This window comes from Salmo salar, chromosome 16 (assembly GCF_965601325.2).
Source record: "Salmo salar chromosome 16, fSalSal1, whole genome shotgun sequence".
Taxonomy (NCBI): domain Eukaryota; kingdom Metazoa; phylum Chordata; class Actinopteri; order Salmoniformes; family Salmonidae; genus Salmo; species Salmo salar.
Window position 1 is genome coordinate 32,585,525 of NC_138306.1, and position 16,797 is coordinate 32,602,321.

Here is a 16,797-nt window from a genome sequence, read left to right on the forward strand (position 1 = left end):
CCATGGCTCTACGGGGTACCACTCTAGAGTAACAACTTGCACTGACTTGCCTAGTTAAATAAAGGTAAAAAAAATTACAAGTAAAAATATACATCTTTCCTGATGTGCTCATACTTGTGCTCCTGTGTGGTTGTTGTTTAGTGAGCGCCACAGCGCCCCCGGCAGGCCACCAGAGGAGAGTGCAGGGGAGGATGAGTGCTGTGAGGAGAGATGCTGGGAGTCCCACTCCTCTGGACCTGTGAGCACAGGCTGCCAGGCTCTAGACCATACACTACTGGTCCATCTGAAAAACTGCAGTGCACAACTTCTGGTGAGGAACATGACATACTCATATGAGCAACAAATCACCCCATGGTCCCCTTATGTATGAGACTAAACCAAATGAGTTGAAGAATTCGAATCTCAAACATAACTTCTACTTGGATCTTGCGTTTGTGTTGAGCTGTCAACATGATCGATAAGCAGAGCAACAGCTCCCAGTTGTAATGTAATAAAACTATTTCAAATTGACATCTGTGGTCTTACCAAATGTCCTGATTTTGGCTCTGTGATGCCTGTGACTCCTAATGGTGCTGTGTGTATGCTGTGCAGAGGCTGGGGACCTTTGGGCCTCTGCGCTGTGGGGAGATGTATGCTCTGGACCGCCTGCTCAGAGAGGCCCGCGTCCTCGAGCTCATCAGACGTGTTGCCAAGGAGACCCCTGGAGGAGCCACTCAGCCAGATGAGGGTGAGTTCATTATTGCTGTAAGGAGGACAATAAAACAGCATATTAGCTTAGTCACTGCCAGAGCTAAGGCAATAATGACAAAGGTTAACTACTGTAATTGTAAATGATTCAATTACTACCATCTCTAACTTGTTTTCTTTTCCGTCTGCCTGCCTTCTACTGCCTCTCTGTCCTGGAGTAGTGGTGCCCCAGTTAGAACAGTGCCAAGGGGCAACATTGCTATGGCAGCAGTGTACAAATGATGGCAGTGTGTACAGCACCTCCACAGACGCTTTCCTCACAACACTGGCCGCTGCTTACACCAACAGACTGCCCGAGAGAGGAGTTAGCCTGGCAGACACAGGTGTGATACGGTTGTTGTTGTCTCTGTGTGTGTCTATCATGCATTATATGATCCTTTGTAGCTCAGTTGGTAGAGCATGGCGCTTGTAATGCCAGGGTAGTGGGTTCCATTCCCGGGCCCACCATACATAAAATGTATGTAAGTCACTGTGAATAAAAGCGTCTGCTAAATGGCATGTATAATATTTAAACATAGTGATGCATGGTCTAAAATACTCTCCCTAAGGAGTTTGGATCAGAAATGCTCCTGGCTTTGATTCCAGTGGCCTATATGATGTCACATATACACACATTAGTCTGAGGGTAGCTGTGATGTGCCATTTTGTCACGTCTGACCCATCTCTCTGTGCTGTGTCTAGTGTTCTTGCGTCTGGCGGAGAGGATTCTGGAGAGGAGGCTGCCCAAGCGTGGGGGCGGAGTGGCCAGAGACATGCTGACCCTCTTCCAGTTCTGGAGCTACCTGGAGGCCGAGGGAGTGAGCGAGTTGGACACACACATCATTGAACTGGCGGAGGAGGGTTAGTGTCTGGGAGATTGACTATTGCTTGGAGTTAGTTTGAGTGAATATGTTAATGTGTCTTACTAGGTTGCAGACAGCCACTTGGCTCTATGCTTAGTCATGATGAATGTGTGAATGTACATCATTTAAAAGGCTGATTGCTCTCGTTGTTTCACCACACCCACTATAACATACTCACCTCATTCTATTCTCTGCTTTCTATCGCCATTCCCATCCTCCCTCATTCACTCTCTTTTTTACTACCTTCTTCCTTCCACAACACACCTTCTTCCCTGTCCACCCTCCACCTCCTCCACCCATTTCCCCCCTCAGTGTGGCTGGTTCAGAGCCTGCAGTCAGGGGACCAGGAGGTGCTGGTGAAGGCCCTGAAGAGGCCTCCAGAGAGCAGCCTGAAGAGGGAGGGCCTGCATGCTGTCAGCCTACTGCTCAGGGACCCGCGGGGGAAGGTGTCTGCCTCTGCCAGCTCCCTGCTCCGGAGCCTCGCCGACCAGCCACGCCATCGAGAGAGGGTGAGACCGAGATGCATTCATTTCAGGTCATACTCACTGTAGCACTTTTGAAATGCACTTCTTAAAAAGTGTTATCTTGTTGCTAGGATCACCAGTGTGGATTTATGTTTGTTTGGGTAATTTATAGTGTATTTTGGTATTTTACCCCAGGCCCTAGTAAGCTGTCTAGAGCTTCTGGAGAATGAGAGTGTGGAGACGAGAGTGTGTGGCTGTAAAGCACTTGCATGTCTGAAGGTCAGTCTCACCACTTATTAGTCACATCTCTTCAACAATCTCTATGCTCCATCTGTTTTTTACCTCTACCTACCCTAGTGTCTGGAGTCAGACTGTTGAGTCCACTCTGTTATTTATGTTCTGCAGGCCAAAGAGAGCATTGACCAGCTGGTCTATCTCTGTCGATCAGACAAGGAGGATGTGAGGGATGCTGCCAAACAAGCGCTGCTGGTGCTTGGTGAGTAGAAAGATAAAAAGTACATGTTTGATAAGGGACTGAGTGAGACAGCTTACTATTACAGTTGAAGTCGGAAGTTTACATACACTTAGGTTGGAGTCATTAAAACTCATTTTTCAACCACTCCACAAATTTCTCGCTAACAAACTATAGTTTTGGCCAGTCGGTTAGGACATCTACTTTGTGTATGACACAAGTCATTTTTTTTTGTGTACAGATAGATTTTTTCACTTATAATTCACTGTATCACAATTCCTATTTTCTTTTTTACATTTTTAAATTTTATTATTTTACCCCTTTTTCTCCCAATTTTGTGGTATCCAATTGGTAGTAGTCACAGTCTTGTCTCATCGCTGCAACTCCCATACGGACTCGGGAGAGGCGAAGGTCAAGAGCCATGCGTCCTCCGAAACACAACCCAACCAAGCCGCACTGCTTCTTGATGTAACAGTGTAGATTCCGACCCTCTCTTCGCCCCAACCTGGGCTCGAACCAGGGACCCTTGCACACATCATCAACTGACACCCACGAAGCATCGTTACCCATCGCGCCACAAAAGCCGCGGCCCTTGCAACGCAAGGGGAACAACCACTTCAGGTCTCAGAGCGAGTGACGTCACTGATTGAAACGCTATTAGCGCACACCACCGCTAACTAACTAGTCATTTCACATCGGTTACATTGACACAACGCACATCCAACCCGGAAGCCAGCCGTACACCGTACACCTAGCGACCTGGTCAGTGTGCACTGCGCCCGGCCCGACACAAGAGTCACTAGTGCGCGATGAGACGCGGACATCCCTGCTGGCCAAACCCTTCCTAACCCGGACGACGCTGGGCCAATTGTGCGTCTCCCATGAGCCTCCCGGTCTCGGGCCGGCTGCGGCAGAGCCTGGGCTCAAACCCAGAATCTCTGGTGGCACAGCTAGCTAGCCTTAGACCACTGCGCCACCCGGGAGGCCCCTGTATCACAATTCCAGTTGGTTAGAAGTTTACATACACTAAGTTGACTGTGCCTTTAACCTCTCTGGGGTATGTGGGACAATGACCAATAAACTTTGATTTGATCAAGGGGTACAAGGGCACAGAGGGTGGGTTTTCTGTGGGAGGGATCTAGTGGATGAGGGAATAATGGGATAAGATGTTTGCGGGGAAAGAGTTGTGTGTGTGTGATTGACGTTCTCTGTGTTCCCGTCCAGGTGAGGAGGGGAAGTTGGCCCACAGACATGTTGAGATATCACTGCAGGAGGGAGTGCCACGCCTCTTCTCCCCTGGCAGCATGGCCAGCACCGCCTTCTAATGCCACTAGAACGGAATACTGATACCGTCATGCCCATGTCAACACACTGTTACAGCCATTATCCATACACACATTAAAATATACACTGTCAAACAGGGTGCAATATACCCAGATGCAAAGAGGATGCTGACTTTTGCACATGCACTCACTAACACTGGGATGACATCTACAGCTTGACACGAAGTCAGTGAACTAAACTCGCATATTACCAACCTGTGTGTAAATAAGTGATAACTACTCATGAAAAACTGTGGAATTGTAGAAGCGATGAAGAGTGGTAGAAGTATTTTACTGCCTTACAGTATGTTTTGGTCTGGTGGTGTTGCCTTCTGAGTCATGTAATTATAGCTGGGATGATGAATGGATGGAAGGACACTGCAATCATTGTGTCAGATCATGGCATGGATAGAACAAAGTGGAAAAGTGACATGATTACTTTTCTGGGGAAATGCACTTATTATTTGCTTAATTTGTGATGAAGCAGGTTGGCGTGGGTCTGTGTGGAGAATGACTTTGAGTGTTTGGTAGGAGTACTGAAGTAAGTCATGGGGATGGAAGGGATTGGGTTGTTCCTCAGGAGATGATGGTGGTGAAACAGTTCCAAATTCTAGGACCACAGTCTGATGAGGAGCTTGTTGCCATGCCGGTCGGGAAAGGAAGTCTGAAGTTATTACAGTGCCATCATTCCATACTATCATTATATGCTTTGTGGAAATATATATTCCCACTGGAAGTGTATATGTTATATAATTGTAGTGTAATTCGGTTGGCATTGAGACAATTGGAGTAAATTCATATTTGGTTTGAGTGCTGATGCCTCAAGTCACCATGCACTTCCTGAGACTCACACCACTGGCGATATAACTGAAGATTATTTCTGCTGTATTGGTGGTGGAGTTCTTTTTTTAATTATTATTGAAAACTTAAAACTGTGCTGGACTGGACTTTGCCTTTTTGGAGCAGACAACTTCTCACTTAATAAACAGACAACCACACTGCTAGGACTGGCCACCTGCTGGCCATTATAGTGTGGAATCAGGGTGTAATGAGAACCTGCATTCACTGTATAATATTTACTTAGCAGATTCATCAGTTTTATTATATAGGACTTCAAAATAACAATATACACTGAAGGAGCTTTTTAAGTTGTCTAAGTGCCTCAAGTTAGTGGAGAGTGGTGAGATGAGACTAAGAATGAAGAGATACAGTGCTAATAGAAACACTGCAGCAAAGTATATTTTCCATATGACTCAAATTGTGCAGCATTAAAATAAATGATTTTCTTTAGATGATTTTCTTTCTATAAAAGTATAGTCTGGCAGATATCTTGCCTGGCAACAAATGTAAATGAATTAATAAAAGTGTTCAAAAATGAAGTTTCCTTTTGCTGCGTGAGAAGGGTTTGTTAATGTATAATTTCCCTATGTTAATTACGTTTGGCCATTGTAAAATAAACAGATACTGTAGCCATGGCTTTTGGCACAGCAATGAGGGGCAGACAAATTGTTCAAATTGATTACAGGTTTTCATTTTGGTACAACTACACTAGAGGCAGACACATTCAGATGGGGTTTATTATAGGCCTGTTAAATAAATATAGAATACAACAGATTTTAACTTGACATTCATATGAAATTAGAAATACGATCAGATTTATGATAAATAACCTAAAATGATCTATTCATGACGGTGTACGGCATTTCAAAAGTAGCGCCCCACATGGCCAATCCCCATAATTCAATGTCTACACTGGTTTACACCCACCCTTTCGCCACCGCCCCCCTTCACTCTGCACAGGCGCACAAACTTCACAAGGCCGCCATTTTGTGCGGAGCCTTTTCTGAAAAAGCGGGAGAGGATTAAAACCCCCGGAGGAGAAGGGCGTAATTCTCAGCCATCTCGGTCAGATTGAAGAACATACTCTGGGCTTTCTGTAGAATTCAGCGAGGAAATAAACGACGAAGAGCAGGTAAAGTAAGAGTACTTTCCAGAAAAGGGGGGAGCTTTGCAGGAGCTTTAATCGGCCTCTAGGTGTCACGATGGGGCTCCCGGTCCAGGCGGCAGACGGGGGGTGTTTGTCTCCCTCTATCGTTATTGAAAATTTAGCAAAAAACATTTATAACCCAGAAGTTCTACGAAATTTTGCAATAACGACTCTTTTTGGAGCTATATTAGTTTGCATTTCGGCAAGGATCGATCATTAAAGACTTCAACATGTTGGTTTAGTTTTAAGGCCAGGCGTCCATTTTCTTTTTCTTCGTCTTTGTTTCCTGCCTTTTTACGGAGTCGAGATGGAAACTCGCGGCTGTGTATCAACTCAGCGCGCGCCAGATTGCAGCACAGAACAACGAATTTTCTAAAACGCACATGCATTATCTTACTACAGTAACTACCATAGCTAGCTACATGTAGTTAGCTAACTAGTCGTTCAACGCATAACTTGTTAGCTAGACCGCCAAGTTAGCTATATAATGTCACTTTCCACGCCAATAACTAGTAATGATAACGAACTAATAAAGCCATAAATTATCGAAACAGTAACAACTAAATGTTTTCGCCCACAACGGCCTTCGCAAATGCTAACGTTAGCAACCCCCTACCATTGACCTAGCTAACTTAGACAATTAGCTAACTGTTAGTTTGATATGTTATAGTTTAGCTAACTACTTATCATATTTTAAAAGCTGTCAATTAAAAGGTCTAAGTCACGTGCAAAGACGATTCACAATTTTAGCAGGCGTTAGTTAACGTTACGTAACAGTAGCTAGCAACATAAACGTTAGGTAGCCAAATTGGCTTCTAGCGCACACCGAATTGAAACAAGTAAGATGCAGAACTAGCAAATGACCACGATAGCCATTTTCACTAGCGTTTCCAGTAAAACGACGTCCCCCTTCGCCCTACACTTAATGAGCACGTAGTCTAGATTTTTGTTTAACGAAATGTCTTCTCCAAGCTTACTGCAGGTCATTTTCCATCCAGTGTCCGTTGTCTGATTCAAAGCCTACCTTGAGCTACAACGACACTAGCTAGATAGAATTGATCAAAACAGGGTAGAGCTCCCTCTACAACCCAGCTGGTAGCGGTACATAAACATGACTAGCTGACGTTAGCTAGCTAGTGGACATGAAGTCATATATCAAAATTGCGGCCCGCAATTGCACCTTTCGCAGAATGGCCCAACTAGCTACGAATGTGTGCTTTCAATTCATGCAGTAGGTTTATGTAGAAATGTCAACTTGTTTGTCTTCCCCACAGGTTCAGTGTCAGGTAACAGTCAGGGGAGTTGAGTCAGACATTGAGGAAGCCAAGCAGGTCTAGAAAGATGAAGTATTCCTTTCTGGTGCAGGTAACAATTTAGGAAGCTGAGGAAGTTTCATTAACTTTGTCTGAGATCTTGAGTGAGCTGAACAGTATGCCATTTTCTGTCTGTTAAGCCTAGCTAGATTGATCATATGTCCAGGTACTGAAAAGGGATTTAAATTCCCTGCAAAATTGAAAAAACTGTTTCAACATTTATGAATAAATGGTTGAGTTCACATTACATTGCTAGATTGTGTGTTGATTGGTTTTGGGTTGGCTCTCTCAGGTATTACCGATGGACGGCGGACCAACCGACGTTGTGGTTGAGGCCAAGGACAGCATCACCTATGAGGGGGAGGAGGTGGTGGCAGACCTGCTCCAGCAAGCAGCAGAGGGGGTAATGGACCAGCAACCTGTGGGAGAGGGGGGCCTGGATCCCCAGGAGCTGGTTGATGGAGTCAATGTGGAGATGATGGTAATGGATTCCCTGGACCCGGCCCTGCTGCAGATGAAGACTGAGGTGATGGACGCCCCTGTGGTCACAGCCCACGAGGCCACGGTCACCACAGTGGATGAGACCCAGATCATCACTCTGCAGGTTGTCAATTTGGAGGAGCAGCAGCTTGGAGGTCTTGGGGAGCTACAGCTCGTCCAGGTGCCTGTCTCTGCTGTGCCTGTAACGCAGGCCACTGTAGAGGAGCTACAGGGCACCTTCGTGGACGCCACGGCCATGCCCAAAGATGGAAACCCTATGATCTGCCACACCCTGCCCCTGCCAGAGGGCTTCCAGGTAAGAACTGCACTTCAAGACTAGATATTACATCATTCAGAACTAATGGAAGCATCTTTTCCCAGGGATGTATAGCAGCGTTTTGTGCCACTGGTACATATCTAGATGTACTAGTTCTAGAGAAACTTAAAACACTGCTCCTTCAGGTGGTGAAGGTGGGTGCGAATGGTGAGGTGGAGACAGTGGAGCAGGATGAGCTCCAGCACCAGGAGGAGGAGCAGCAGGTCCAGCCGGAGGAGGAGGAGGAGCTGCACTGCGAGCCCCAGCCTGAAGACTCACAGTGGACCACAGACCCAGACTACCAACCCCCGGCCAAGAAGACTGCCAAGAAAGCAAAGAAGAGCAAGCTGCGCTACAACACTGAGGGGGACAAAGACAACATGGACGTGTCTGTCTATGACTTTGAGGAGGAGCAGCAGGAGGGGATGCTCTCTGAGGTCAACGCAGAGAAGGTGGTGGGCAACATGAAGCCCCCCAAACCCACCAAGATCAAGAAGAAGGGTGAGATTACTAGCACTGCTGCTTGCTGTGTCCTTTGTTTATAGTAAATGTTGTAACTCAAGTTGTGGTGCTGTTTGCCTCTGCAAGTGTTGACTCTAGGCATTTGTATGCTCCAGGTGTGAAGAAAACATTCCAGTGTGAGCTATGTAGCTACACCTGTCCCCGCCGCTCCAACCTGGACCGACACATGAAGAGCCACACGGACGAGAGGCCCCACAAGTGCCATCTGTGTGGAAGGGCCTTCAGGACCGTTACCCTGCTGAGGAACCACCTCAACACACACACAGGTATGGTGTCATCAGTCACATTAAAGGATAGTCCTATATTGTTAGTCCTGTCCATGTTGGATACCGTTATAACTGTCTCTGTCTACAGGTACCAGACCACACAAGTGTCAAGATTGTGACATGGCCTTTGTGACCAGCGGAGAGCTGGTCCGACATCGTCGCTACAAGCACACTCATGAGAAACCTTTCAAGTGCTCCATGTGTGACTATGCCAGTGTGGAGGTGAGCAAACTGAAGCGGCACATCCGTTCCCACACTGGGGAGCGTCCGTTCCAGTGCAGTCTGTGCAGCTACGCCAGCAGAGACACCTACAAGCTGAAGAGACACATGAGGACACACTCAGGTGAGGCGCAGCCACAAGGATACTGTGTAAACACAATTAGTGATTGACCTGATTGTTGTGAACTTGTCCAAACGTGTTTTCCTGCTTTGTTTTCCAGGAGAGAAGCCGTACGAGTGCTACATCTGCCACGCCCGTTTCACCCAGAGTGGAACCATGAAGATGCACATCCTGCAGAAGCACACAGAGAACGTGGCCAAGTTCCACTGCCCCCACTGTGACACAGTCATCGCCCGCAAGAGTGACCTGGGTTAGATACCTAGACGTTGACTTGGCCTGATCATCCCAATATGATGACAGCATGATTTGGACATCTCCACCGTAAACTTCATCGTGCTTGAACTTGCCTAATGTGTATACAGATGACATCTCTCTCAATAAGCTGGTTTTAACACCCCCTCTCTCCTCCAGGTGTCCATCTGCGTAAGCAGCACTCGTTCATTGAGCAGGGCCGGAAATGCCGTTACTGTGATGCTGTGTTCCACGAGCGCTATGCTCTCATCCAGCACCAGAAGTCCCACAAGAATGAGAAACGCTTCAAGTGTGACCAGTGTGACTACTGCTGCAGACAAGTAAGAGGGCCTGCTGTCTGTAACCTGTTGTCTCTAACCTGGGATGATTGATGGGAGTAAATGCATAGTGTGTGTGATGCTGGGTAGTTATGGTGATGGAGTCTGCTCCTTTGTCAGTAAATATCCAATAAAGGTCAATGGCAGGAAGGCAAGAGTTTGTGGAAACTGGTTCAATGCTGATTGTTTTGAGATGGAGCTGGTAAAATTCCCAGCAGCTTCTCTGTCCTTATGTGTGTGTTTCTTGCTGTCTTTACATTGACTAGGAGCGTCACATGCTGATGCACAGGCGCACGCACACAGGAGAGAAGCCTTACGCCTGTAGCCAGTGTGAGAAGACCTTCCGTCAGAAGCAGCTCCTGGACATGCACTTCCGGCGCTACCATGACCCCAACTTTGTGCCTACTGCCTTTGTGTGCACCAAGTGTGGCAAGACATTCACCCGCAGAGTATGGACACTTACTCAAACACAAATGAACTGAGTGGAAGAATACACCCATGTTTTGGACATAGCCCTTCATTTAATTTGTTCAAACATTTTGTGTTCCTCTCCTTAGAACACCATGGCTAGACATGCAGAGAACTGTAACGGGGATCCTACTGAGGGAGAGAATGGAACCCCACCCAAGAGAGGACGAGGTGGGAGGAAGAGGAAGATGCGCTCAAGGAAGGACGATGATGACGATAGTGGTGAGGCCTGTTTTACAGAAAAGTATCTATTTGTAGTGTCCTATTGACTTTGCTATAATAAGCTGTTTCAGTCCAAACCTCTACTTGCTATTGCTCATTGAATGTAATGAGATCAGTGTTACTCTTTTTAACTGTTCCCTTCTCCAGAGGACAATGCTGATCCTGAGCTGGATGACATTGATGAAGAGGATGAGGATGCCGAAGAGGCACTGCTGGAGGAAGAGGAGGAGATGGAGTTGGAGCAGGCTCCACCCACCAAGCCTATCCCCGCCCCTGTGGAGCCGCCCGTCAAGAGGAAACGTGGTAGACCCCCCAAGAATGCGCCCAAACCTGCCTCACCTGCCAAACCTAGCAAGGCTGCCCCTAAGGGCAAGGCTGCTGCAGGTGAGTTACACCCCACTGGTGCTATGTCATGGAATGTCTGAATATATGCCCATTTAATGCTGTGTTATAATGCCTGGTGTTACCTCTGTCTCCTCAGCAGCAGCCATCATCCAGGTGGAGGATGAGAATACAGGTGTCATAGAGAACATCATAGTGAAGAATGAGCCAGAGGCTGAGCAGGCTGCCGTAGAGGTGGTGGTGGAGCAGCAGTCGGAAGAGGCAGAGGCAGGGGTGGAGACAGTGGAGCTGCCTGTAGCAGAGGCTGCCCCCAACGGAGATCTCACCCCTGAGATGATCCTCAGCATGATGGACCGGTGATCTAGCCCAGACAGCTCAAAGATGTCCCCTTGTCTCAACCTTTCCCTTCAAGTCCACCCTCTTCATACGATCTGCCATATTACAAATCACTCCGCTTTACACTTTATTTTTATAATTTGTTTTTAACAAATCTGTTTCTTTTCACTCAAACCCACATCCTTCTATGCATTCACTGTAACAGTTAAAGTTCCAGCTGCTTTGGTCTGTAGAAATGTAGATTTGGTGAAATAATAGCTCCATTCTCTACTGTAATCTATTGGTGCATGGAGGGGGGTGGTAGCTGAGGTTCGACACATGGTGGACATTGGGACTTACTGCAGTGGTCAGTTGCCGCCCCGCCCCCCCCCCCCCCTCAATCTAACAACTATTTTCGTAACCTGTTTGTGACCTTGACATGGCAACAGTGAGTGCCAAGTGAGCCTTGTAATCTAGAACCTTATATCTGCTGTAGACTAAAATTAACTTTAGCTCGGCATGTTGATAGGAATGGCTTTCTTTTAAAAAAAAATGTTTTATTTACTGCATATTCCATATGACTTATTATACTTGTCACAGATTCTGAAGTTTGTAGAGGCTTCGATCAACATCAGGCCAGGGACAGTGAAATCGTCCATCCACAAAGTTTGACTGCGGTTGTTATGTTTTGTACAAAAGGTAGTCTGGGCTCGTTTTGCTTGTAAATACTTTTTATTTTAGTTTTATTACCAGCATTTGAATCTTTTTCTAGTGATTTAAAGCCCTTTAATGCTGGAGGAAAGGAAGTCAACCGTAGCTGTTTGGAACACAGGCTGTATATGGCTTATCTCTAATGTGGGAGGCTTTGCCTACTTTGAGAATCATGTTGGCTATATGACCTTCCCTGTCTTGAGCTTTTTAGCCTGAATATTTGTAGCGCATTTATTGGAGGTACGTTACTCACTCTTATCACACTGTTCATCCCAAACCACAGTCACTAATGCTCTAGTTTTTGAAAGATGACCTTGTTTTGCATTTCAAGATGAGGTAAAGAGATTAAGTGACGTTAAATGCATTCATATTCTTAAAAGCTTTAGTCAAGATCTGTGAAATTGTTGAGCAGGAGTATTCAACTCTTACACTACGAGGTCCAGAGCCTGCTGGTTTTCTGTTCTACCTGATAATGAATTGCTCACACCTTGTGTCCCAGGTCTAAATCAGTCCCTGATTAGAGTGGAACAACAACTCAGTGAAACTGTCTCCGGGGTTCAGAGTTGAATATGACGGCTGTAGAGGGAGGTGTTCAATTGAACTAGCTTCAGGTCTTAACTGTAAATGAAATATGATTATTGAGGCTTTGGTAATCTTGTGAAGCAGAATGTTTCTCCCAGTTCACTGTTCATTTGGCAGACCATTTTGTCATAACTGCATAGTTTTATTTTGGGATGTGTACAGGAGAGGGCCTTGAGAAATTCTGATAATGACGTTCAAAAAGGGGAGGAGAGAACTGAGGGAAGGATATTTTGTATAAAGTTTGTTACTTGTTTAAGATGACTATTTACTTTCTTTCACAGAACATTTTTAATGCCGATACAACCTGACTTTTCCTCCTATATGTAATTGCGTTTAAATTGCTTTTTGTCAAGCGCTTAAATTCTGGGTTGATCATTTTTGTACCTGGCTGTACTGTGTGAATTTAGCAACGACCTGAAAAGCAACATAAATACATGTATTATGGCTGGGCTGAGAGGGCATGTATGAGGAATGTACAGCTAATAAAAATATATTGGCCTAGAGTGTTTTTGTTAAAATGTTTATCTTGACATTACTATGTTATTATAGCAGATCATGTAGGGATTTTTGTCAAAGGTGATACTGAAAGACTTGTCATATCTTGTCTCAGGGCTTGAAGCTTGCTGCTGTTTCACTCGTGTGAATGTGATTGACAGGTTTGCAAACCCTGCTACATGGCATTGGCTGGGGCTTGTTTATCTTTGGGCATTTGTTTGTTGTTGACCACTGAGGCTACTTTATGAGCTGTGTGTGTTTTAGTGTGCAGAAGAGCAGCAGCTGGTTATCTGGAACCTGGTGTGTTAGCCTATATTATGGCTGGAACAAAGTGCTTCAGACGGGTCTCCAGGCAGCGGGTTGTTCACCCCTAGTTAAGCAGGTTACTGGTTTCTGTCATAAATCTTGTTCTGGGGCCCCTCATGTACTCCCTGTTCAAACACGACTCCAACACCATTACGTTTCCTGACGACACAACAGTGGTAGGCCTGATCATCAATGATGAGACAGCAGCCTATAGGGAGACCTGTCAGACTGGTACCAGGACAACAACCTCTCAAGACGAGCTGATCGTGGACTACAGGAAAAGGTGGGCCGAACAGGCCCCCATTAACATTGGCTGTAGTGGAGTGGGTCAAGAGTTTCCAGTTCCTTGGTGTCCACATCACCAACGAACTATCATGGTCCAAACAACAAGACAGTCTTGAGGGCACGACAATGCCTTTCCCCCTCAGGAGACAAAAGATTTGGCATGTGTCCCCAGGTCCTCAAAGTTCCTACCACTGCACCATCGAGAGCATCCTGACCGGTTGCATCACCACCTGGTATGGCAACTGCTCGGCGTCTGACCGTAAGGCGCTGCAGAGGGTAGCGCGTACGGCCCAGTACATCACGGGCAGAGCTTCCTGACATCCAGGACCTCTATAGGCGGTCAGAGGAAGGCCCAAAGAATTATAAAGACTCCAGTCAACCAAGTCAGACTGTTCTCTCTGCTACCGCAGCGCCAAGTCTAAGACCAAAATGCTCCATAACAGCTTCTACCCCCAAGCCATGACTGCTGAACAATGAATCAAATGGCCACCTGGACTATTTACATTGACACTGCTGCTACTCGCTGTTTATTATCTATGCATAGTCACTTTACCCCTACCTACATGTACAAAATAACTTAACTAACCTGTACCCCCGCACACTGACTCGGTACAAGTACCCCCTGTATATAGCCTCATTATCGTTCTTTTTGTGTTACTTTTTATTTTACTATTTTTACTCAATGTTTTCTTAACTCTTTCTTGAACTGCATTGTTGGTTAAGAGCTTCATTTCACGGTAAGATCTACACCTGTTTTATACGGATCATCAGATTTGATTTTCCGAGTGGTCACTAGCTGGCACAGCCAAAAAGTCATAAAATCTGATTTTAAACCTAACCATAACCACACTGTTAACTTTAAATTAAGACCAAAAAGCAACAACAAAATCCATGAATTTGTACATTATAGCCCGTTTTGACTTTGCAGCTGGCCTATCTAAGCGGGAAATAGCTCAGTTCTCCCTCCAGGACAAGACTCATGACAAATGTCATCCTGCCGAAATGTACAGTGACTTAAAGTATTCAAACCCCTTTACTTTTTCCACATTTTGTTATTACAAAGTAGGATAAAAATGGATTTAATTATTTTTTTCAGCGATCTACACAAAATACTCTGTTAAGGTGGAAGAATGTTTAAATATTTGTATGGAAAATACAACTAATATGTCTTGATTAGAAAATTATTAAACTCCCTGACTCAATACATGTTAGAATCACCTTTGGCAGTGATCTCTGAGTGCTTTTAACACCTGAATTGTACAATACTTGCCCATTTATTCTTTTTTTAAACTCTTCAAGCTCTGTCAAGTTAGTTGTTGATCATTGAATGACAGATATTTTCAAGTCTTGCTGTAGATTTTTAAGCCGATTTAAGTCAAAACTAACTAGGCCACTCAGGAACATTAAGTGGGCTAATATAAATACTATGCATGCCAGTCTCTCTTGGCTAACAGTTGAAGAGAGACTGACTGCATCACTTCTTTTTTATAAGAAACAATGTGTTGAAAATCCCAAATTGTTTGCATAGTCAACTTACACACAACTCTGACACACACTTATCCCACCAAACATGCCACCAGGGGACTTTTCTCTGTCCCCAAATCCAGAACAAATTCAAGAAAGAGTACAGTATTATATAGAGCCATTATTGCATGGAACCTACGTTCCATCTCATATTTCTCAAATGAACAGCAAACCTGGTTTAATAAACAGATAAAACAACACCTCACGCCACAACACCTCTCCCTTATTTGAACTAGATAGTTTGTGTGTATGTATTGCTATGTAGGCTACGTGTGCCTTTTTAAAATTGATTTAGTTCTGTCCTTGAGATGTTCTTGTCTATTAATGTTCTGTATTAGGTCATGTTTCATGTTTTGTGTGGACCCCAGGAAGAGTAGCTGCTGCTTTCGCAACAGCTAATGGGGATCCTAATAAAATACCAACTGTTGTCTTGGTAAGCAACTCCAGTGTATATTTGGCCTGATGTTTTAGGTAATTGTCCTGGTGAAAGGTGAATTTGTCTCCAAGTGTCTGTTGGAAAGCAGACTGAACCAAGTTTTCCTCTAGGATTTTGCCTGTGCTTAGCTCTATTCCATTTATTTTTATCCTAAAAAACTCCCTAGTCTTTGCCGCTGACAAGTATACCCATAACATGATGCAGCCACCACCATGCTTGAAAATTTGAAGAGTGGTACTCAGTGATGTGTTTGTTTGTTTGGATTCGCCCCGAACACTTTGTATTCAGGACAAAACGTAAATTTCTTTGCCACATTTTTTGTAGTATTTCTTAAGTGCCTTGTTGCAAACAGGATTTAATACATTTAAATTCAGGCTGTAACAAGACAAAATGTGTCAAAAGTAAAGGTGTGTGAATACTGTATCTGTTTGCAATGTGGCTTAAGTTACCAGGTTCCACCTGCAAGTGGAGCTCTTGAGCTGATTCTAGCTCAAGTTGACAGCTGGCAGTCTGAGCTGCTCTCTCTCTTTCTCTCTCTCAATTCAATTGCAATTGAAGGGGCTTTATTGGCATGGGAAACATATGTTTAAACAATACAAAATTAACAGTAAACATTACACTCCCAAAAGTTCCAAAAGAATAAAGACATTTCAAATGTCATATTATGTCTATATACAGTGTTGTAATGATGTGCAAGTAGTTAAAGTACAAAAGGGAAAATAAATAAATATAATTTGTATTTACAATGGTGTTTGTTCTTCACTGGTTGCCCTTTTCTTGTGGCGACAGGTCACAAATCTTGCTGCTGTGATTGCCCACTGTGCTATTTCACCCAATACATATGGGAGTTTATCAAAATTGGATTTATTTTTCGAATGATTTATGAGCCTGTGTATTCTCAGGGAAATATGTGTCTCTAATATGATCATACATTTGGGAGGAGGTTAGGAAGTGCAGCTCAGTTTCCACCTCATTTTGTAGGAAGTGTGCACATTGCCTGTCTTCTCTTGAGAGTCAGGTCTGCCTTCGGCGGCCTTTCTCAATAGCAATATGCTCACCGAGTCTGTACATAGTCAAAGATTTCCTTCATTTTGGGTTAGTCACCGTGCTCAGGTATTCTGCCACGGTGGACTCGGTTTCAGGCCAAATAGAATTCTAGTTTGCACGTTTTTTTTGTAAATTCTTTCCAATGTGTCAAGTAATTCTCTTTTTGTTTTCTCATGATTTGGTTGGGTCTAATTGTGTTGCTGTCCTGGGGCTCTGTGGGGTGTGTTTGTGAACAGAGCCCCAGGACCAGCTTGCTTAGGGGGCTCTTCTCCAGGTTTATTTCTCTGTAGGTGATGGCTTTGTTATGGAAGGTTTTGCAATCGCTTCCTTTTAGGTGGTTGTAGAATTTAACGTCTCTTTTCTGGATTTTGACAATTAGCGGATATCGGCCTAATTCTGCTCTGCATGCATTATTTTATGTTTT

At 44.7% G+C, this 16,797-nt stretch overlaps 2 protein-coding genes across 9 annotated transcripts in view; both read left to right on the forward strand.

Annotated features, from left to right (window-relative positions):
- The window catches only part of ripor1 (RHO family interacting cell polarization regulator 1), a 135,275-nt gene extending 130,049 nt beyond the window's left edge, over positions 1–5,226 (forward strand). For all 6 annotated transcript variants that reach the window (XM_014149065.3, XM_014149064.3, XM_082962676.1 and 3 more), the window contains exons 15-22: positions 142–310; positions 592–727; positions 909–1,070; positions 1,429–1,587; positions 1,902–2,098; positions 2,249–2,332; positions 2,459–2,549; positions 3,750–5,226. In XM_014149065.3, the coding sequence (XP_014004540.1) occupies positions 142–310; positions 592–727; positions 909–1,070; positions 1,429–1,587; positions 1,902–2,098; positions 2,249–2,332; positions 2,459–2,549; positions 3,750–3,850 (1,099 nt within the window). In that variant the 3' untranslated portion in view covers positions 3,851–5,226. The remainder of the gene's footprint in view (positions 1–141; positions 311–591; positions 728–908; positions 1,071–1,428; positions 1,588–1,901; positions 2,099–2,248; positions 2,333–2,458; positions 2,550–3,749) is intronic.
- A 394-nt stretch (positions 5,227–5,620) lies between these two features.
- LOC106573737 (transcriptional repressor CTCF) lies at positions 5,621–12,783 on the forward strand. Of its 3 annotated transcripts, none has more exons than XM_014149070.3 (12): positions 5,647–5,819; positions 7,109–7,199; positions 7,440–7,943; positions 8,090–8,444; positions 8,561–8,731; positions 8,820–9,074; positions 9,172–9,321; positions 9,483–9,643; positions 9,907–10,089; positions 10,198–10,330; positions 10,478–10,714; positions 10,812–12,783. In XM_014149070.3, the coding sequence occupies exons 2-12, from the start codon at positions 7,176–7,178 to the stop codon at positions 11,030–11,032; spliced, it is 2,394 nt and encodes a 797-aa protein (XP_014004545.2). In that variant the 5' UTR covers positions 5,647–5,819; positions 7,109–7,175; the 3' UTR covers positions 11,033–12,783. The 3 variants fall into 3 exon arrangements, with proteins under 3 accessions (XP_014004547.2, XP_014004545.2, XP_014004546.2); XM_014149071.3 differs by having other exon boundaries at positions 10,815–12,783; XM_014149072.3 differs by lacking the exon at positions 7,109–7,199 and having other exon boundaries at positions 5,621–5,819.
- Positions 12,784–16,797: the final 4,014 nt, after the last annotated feature.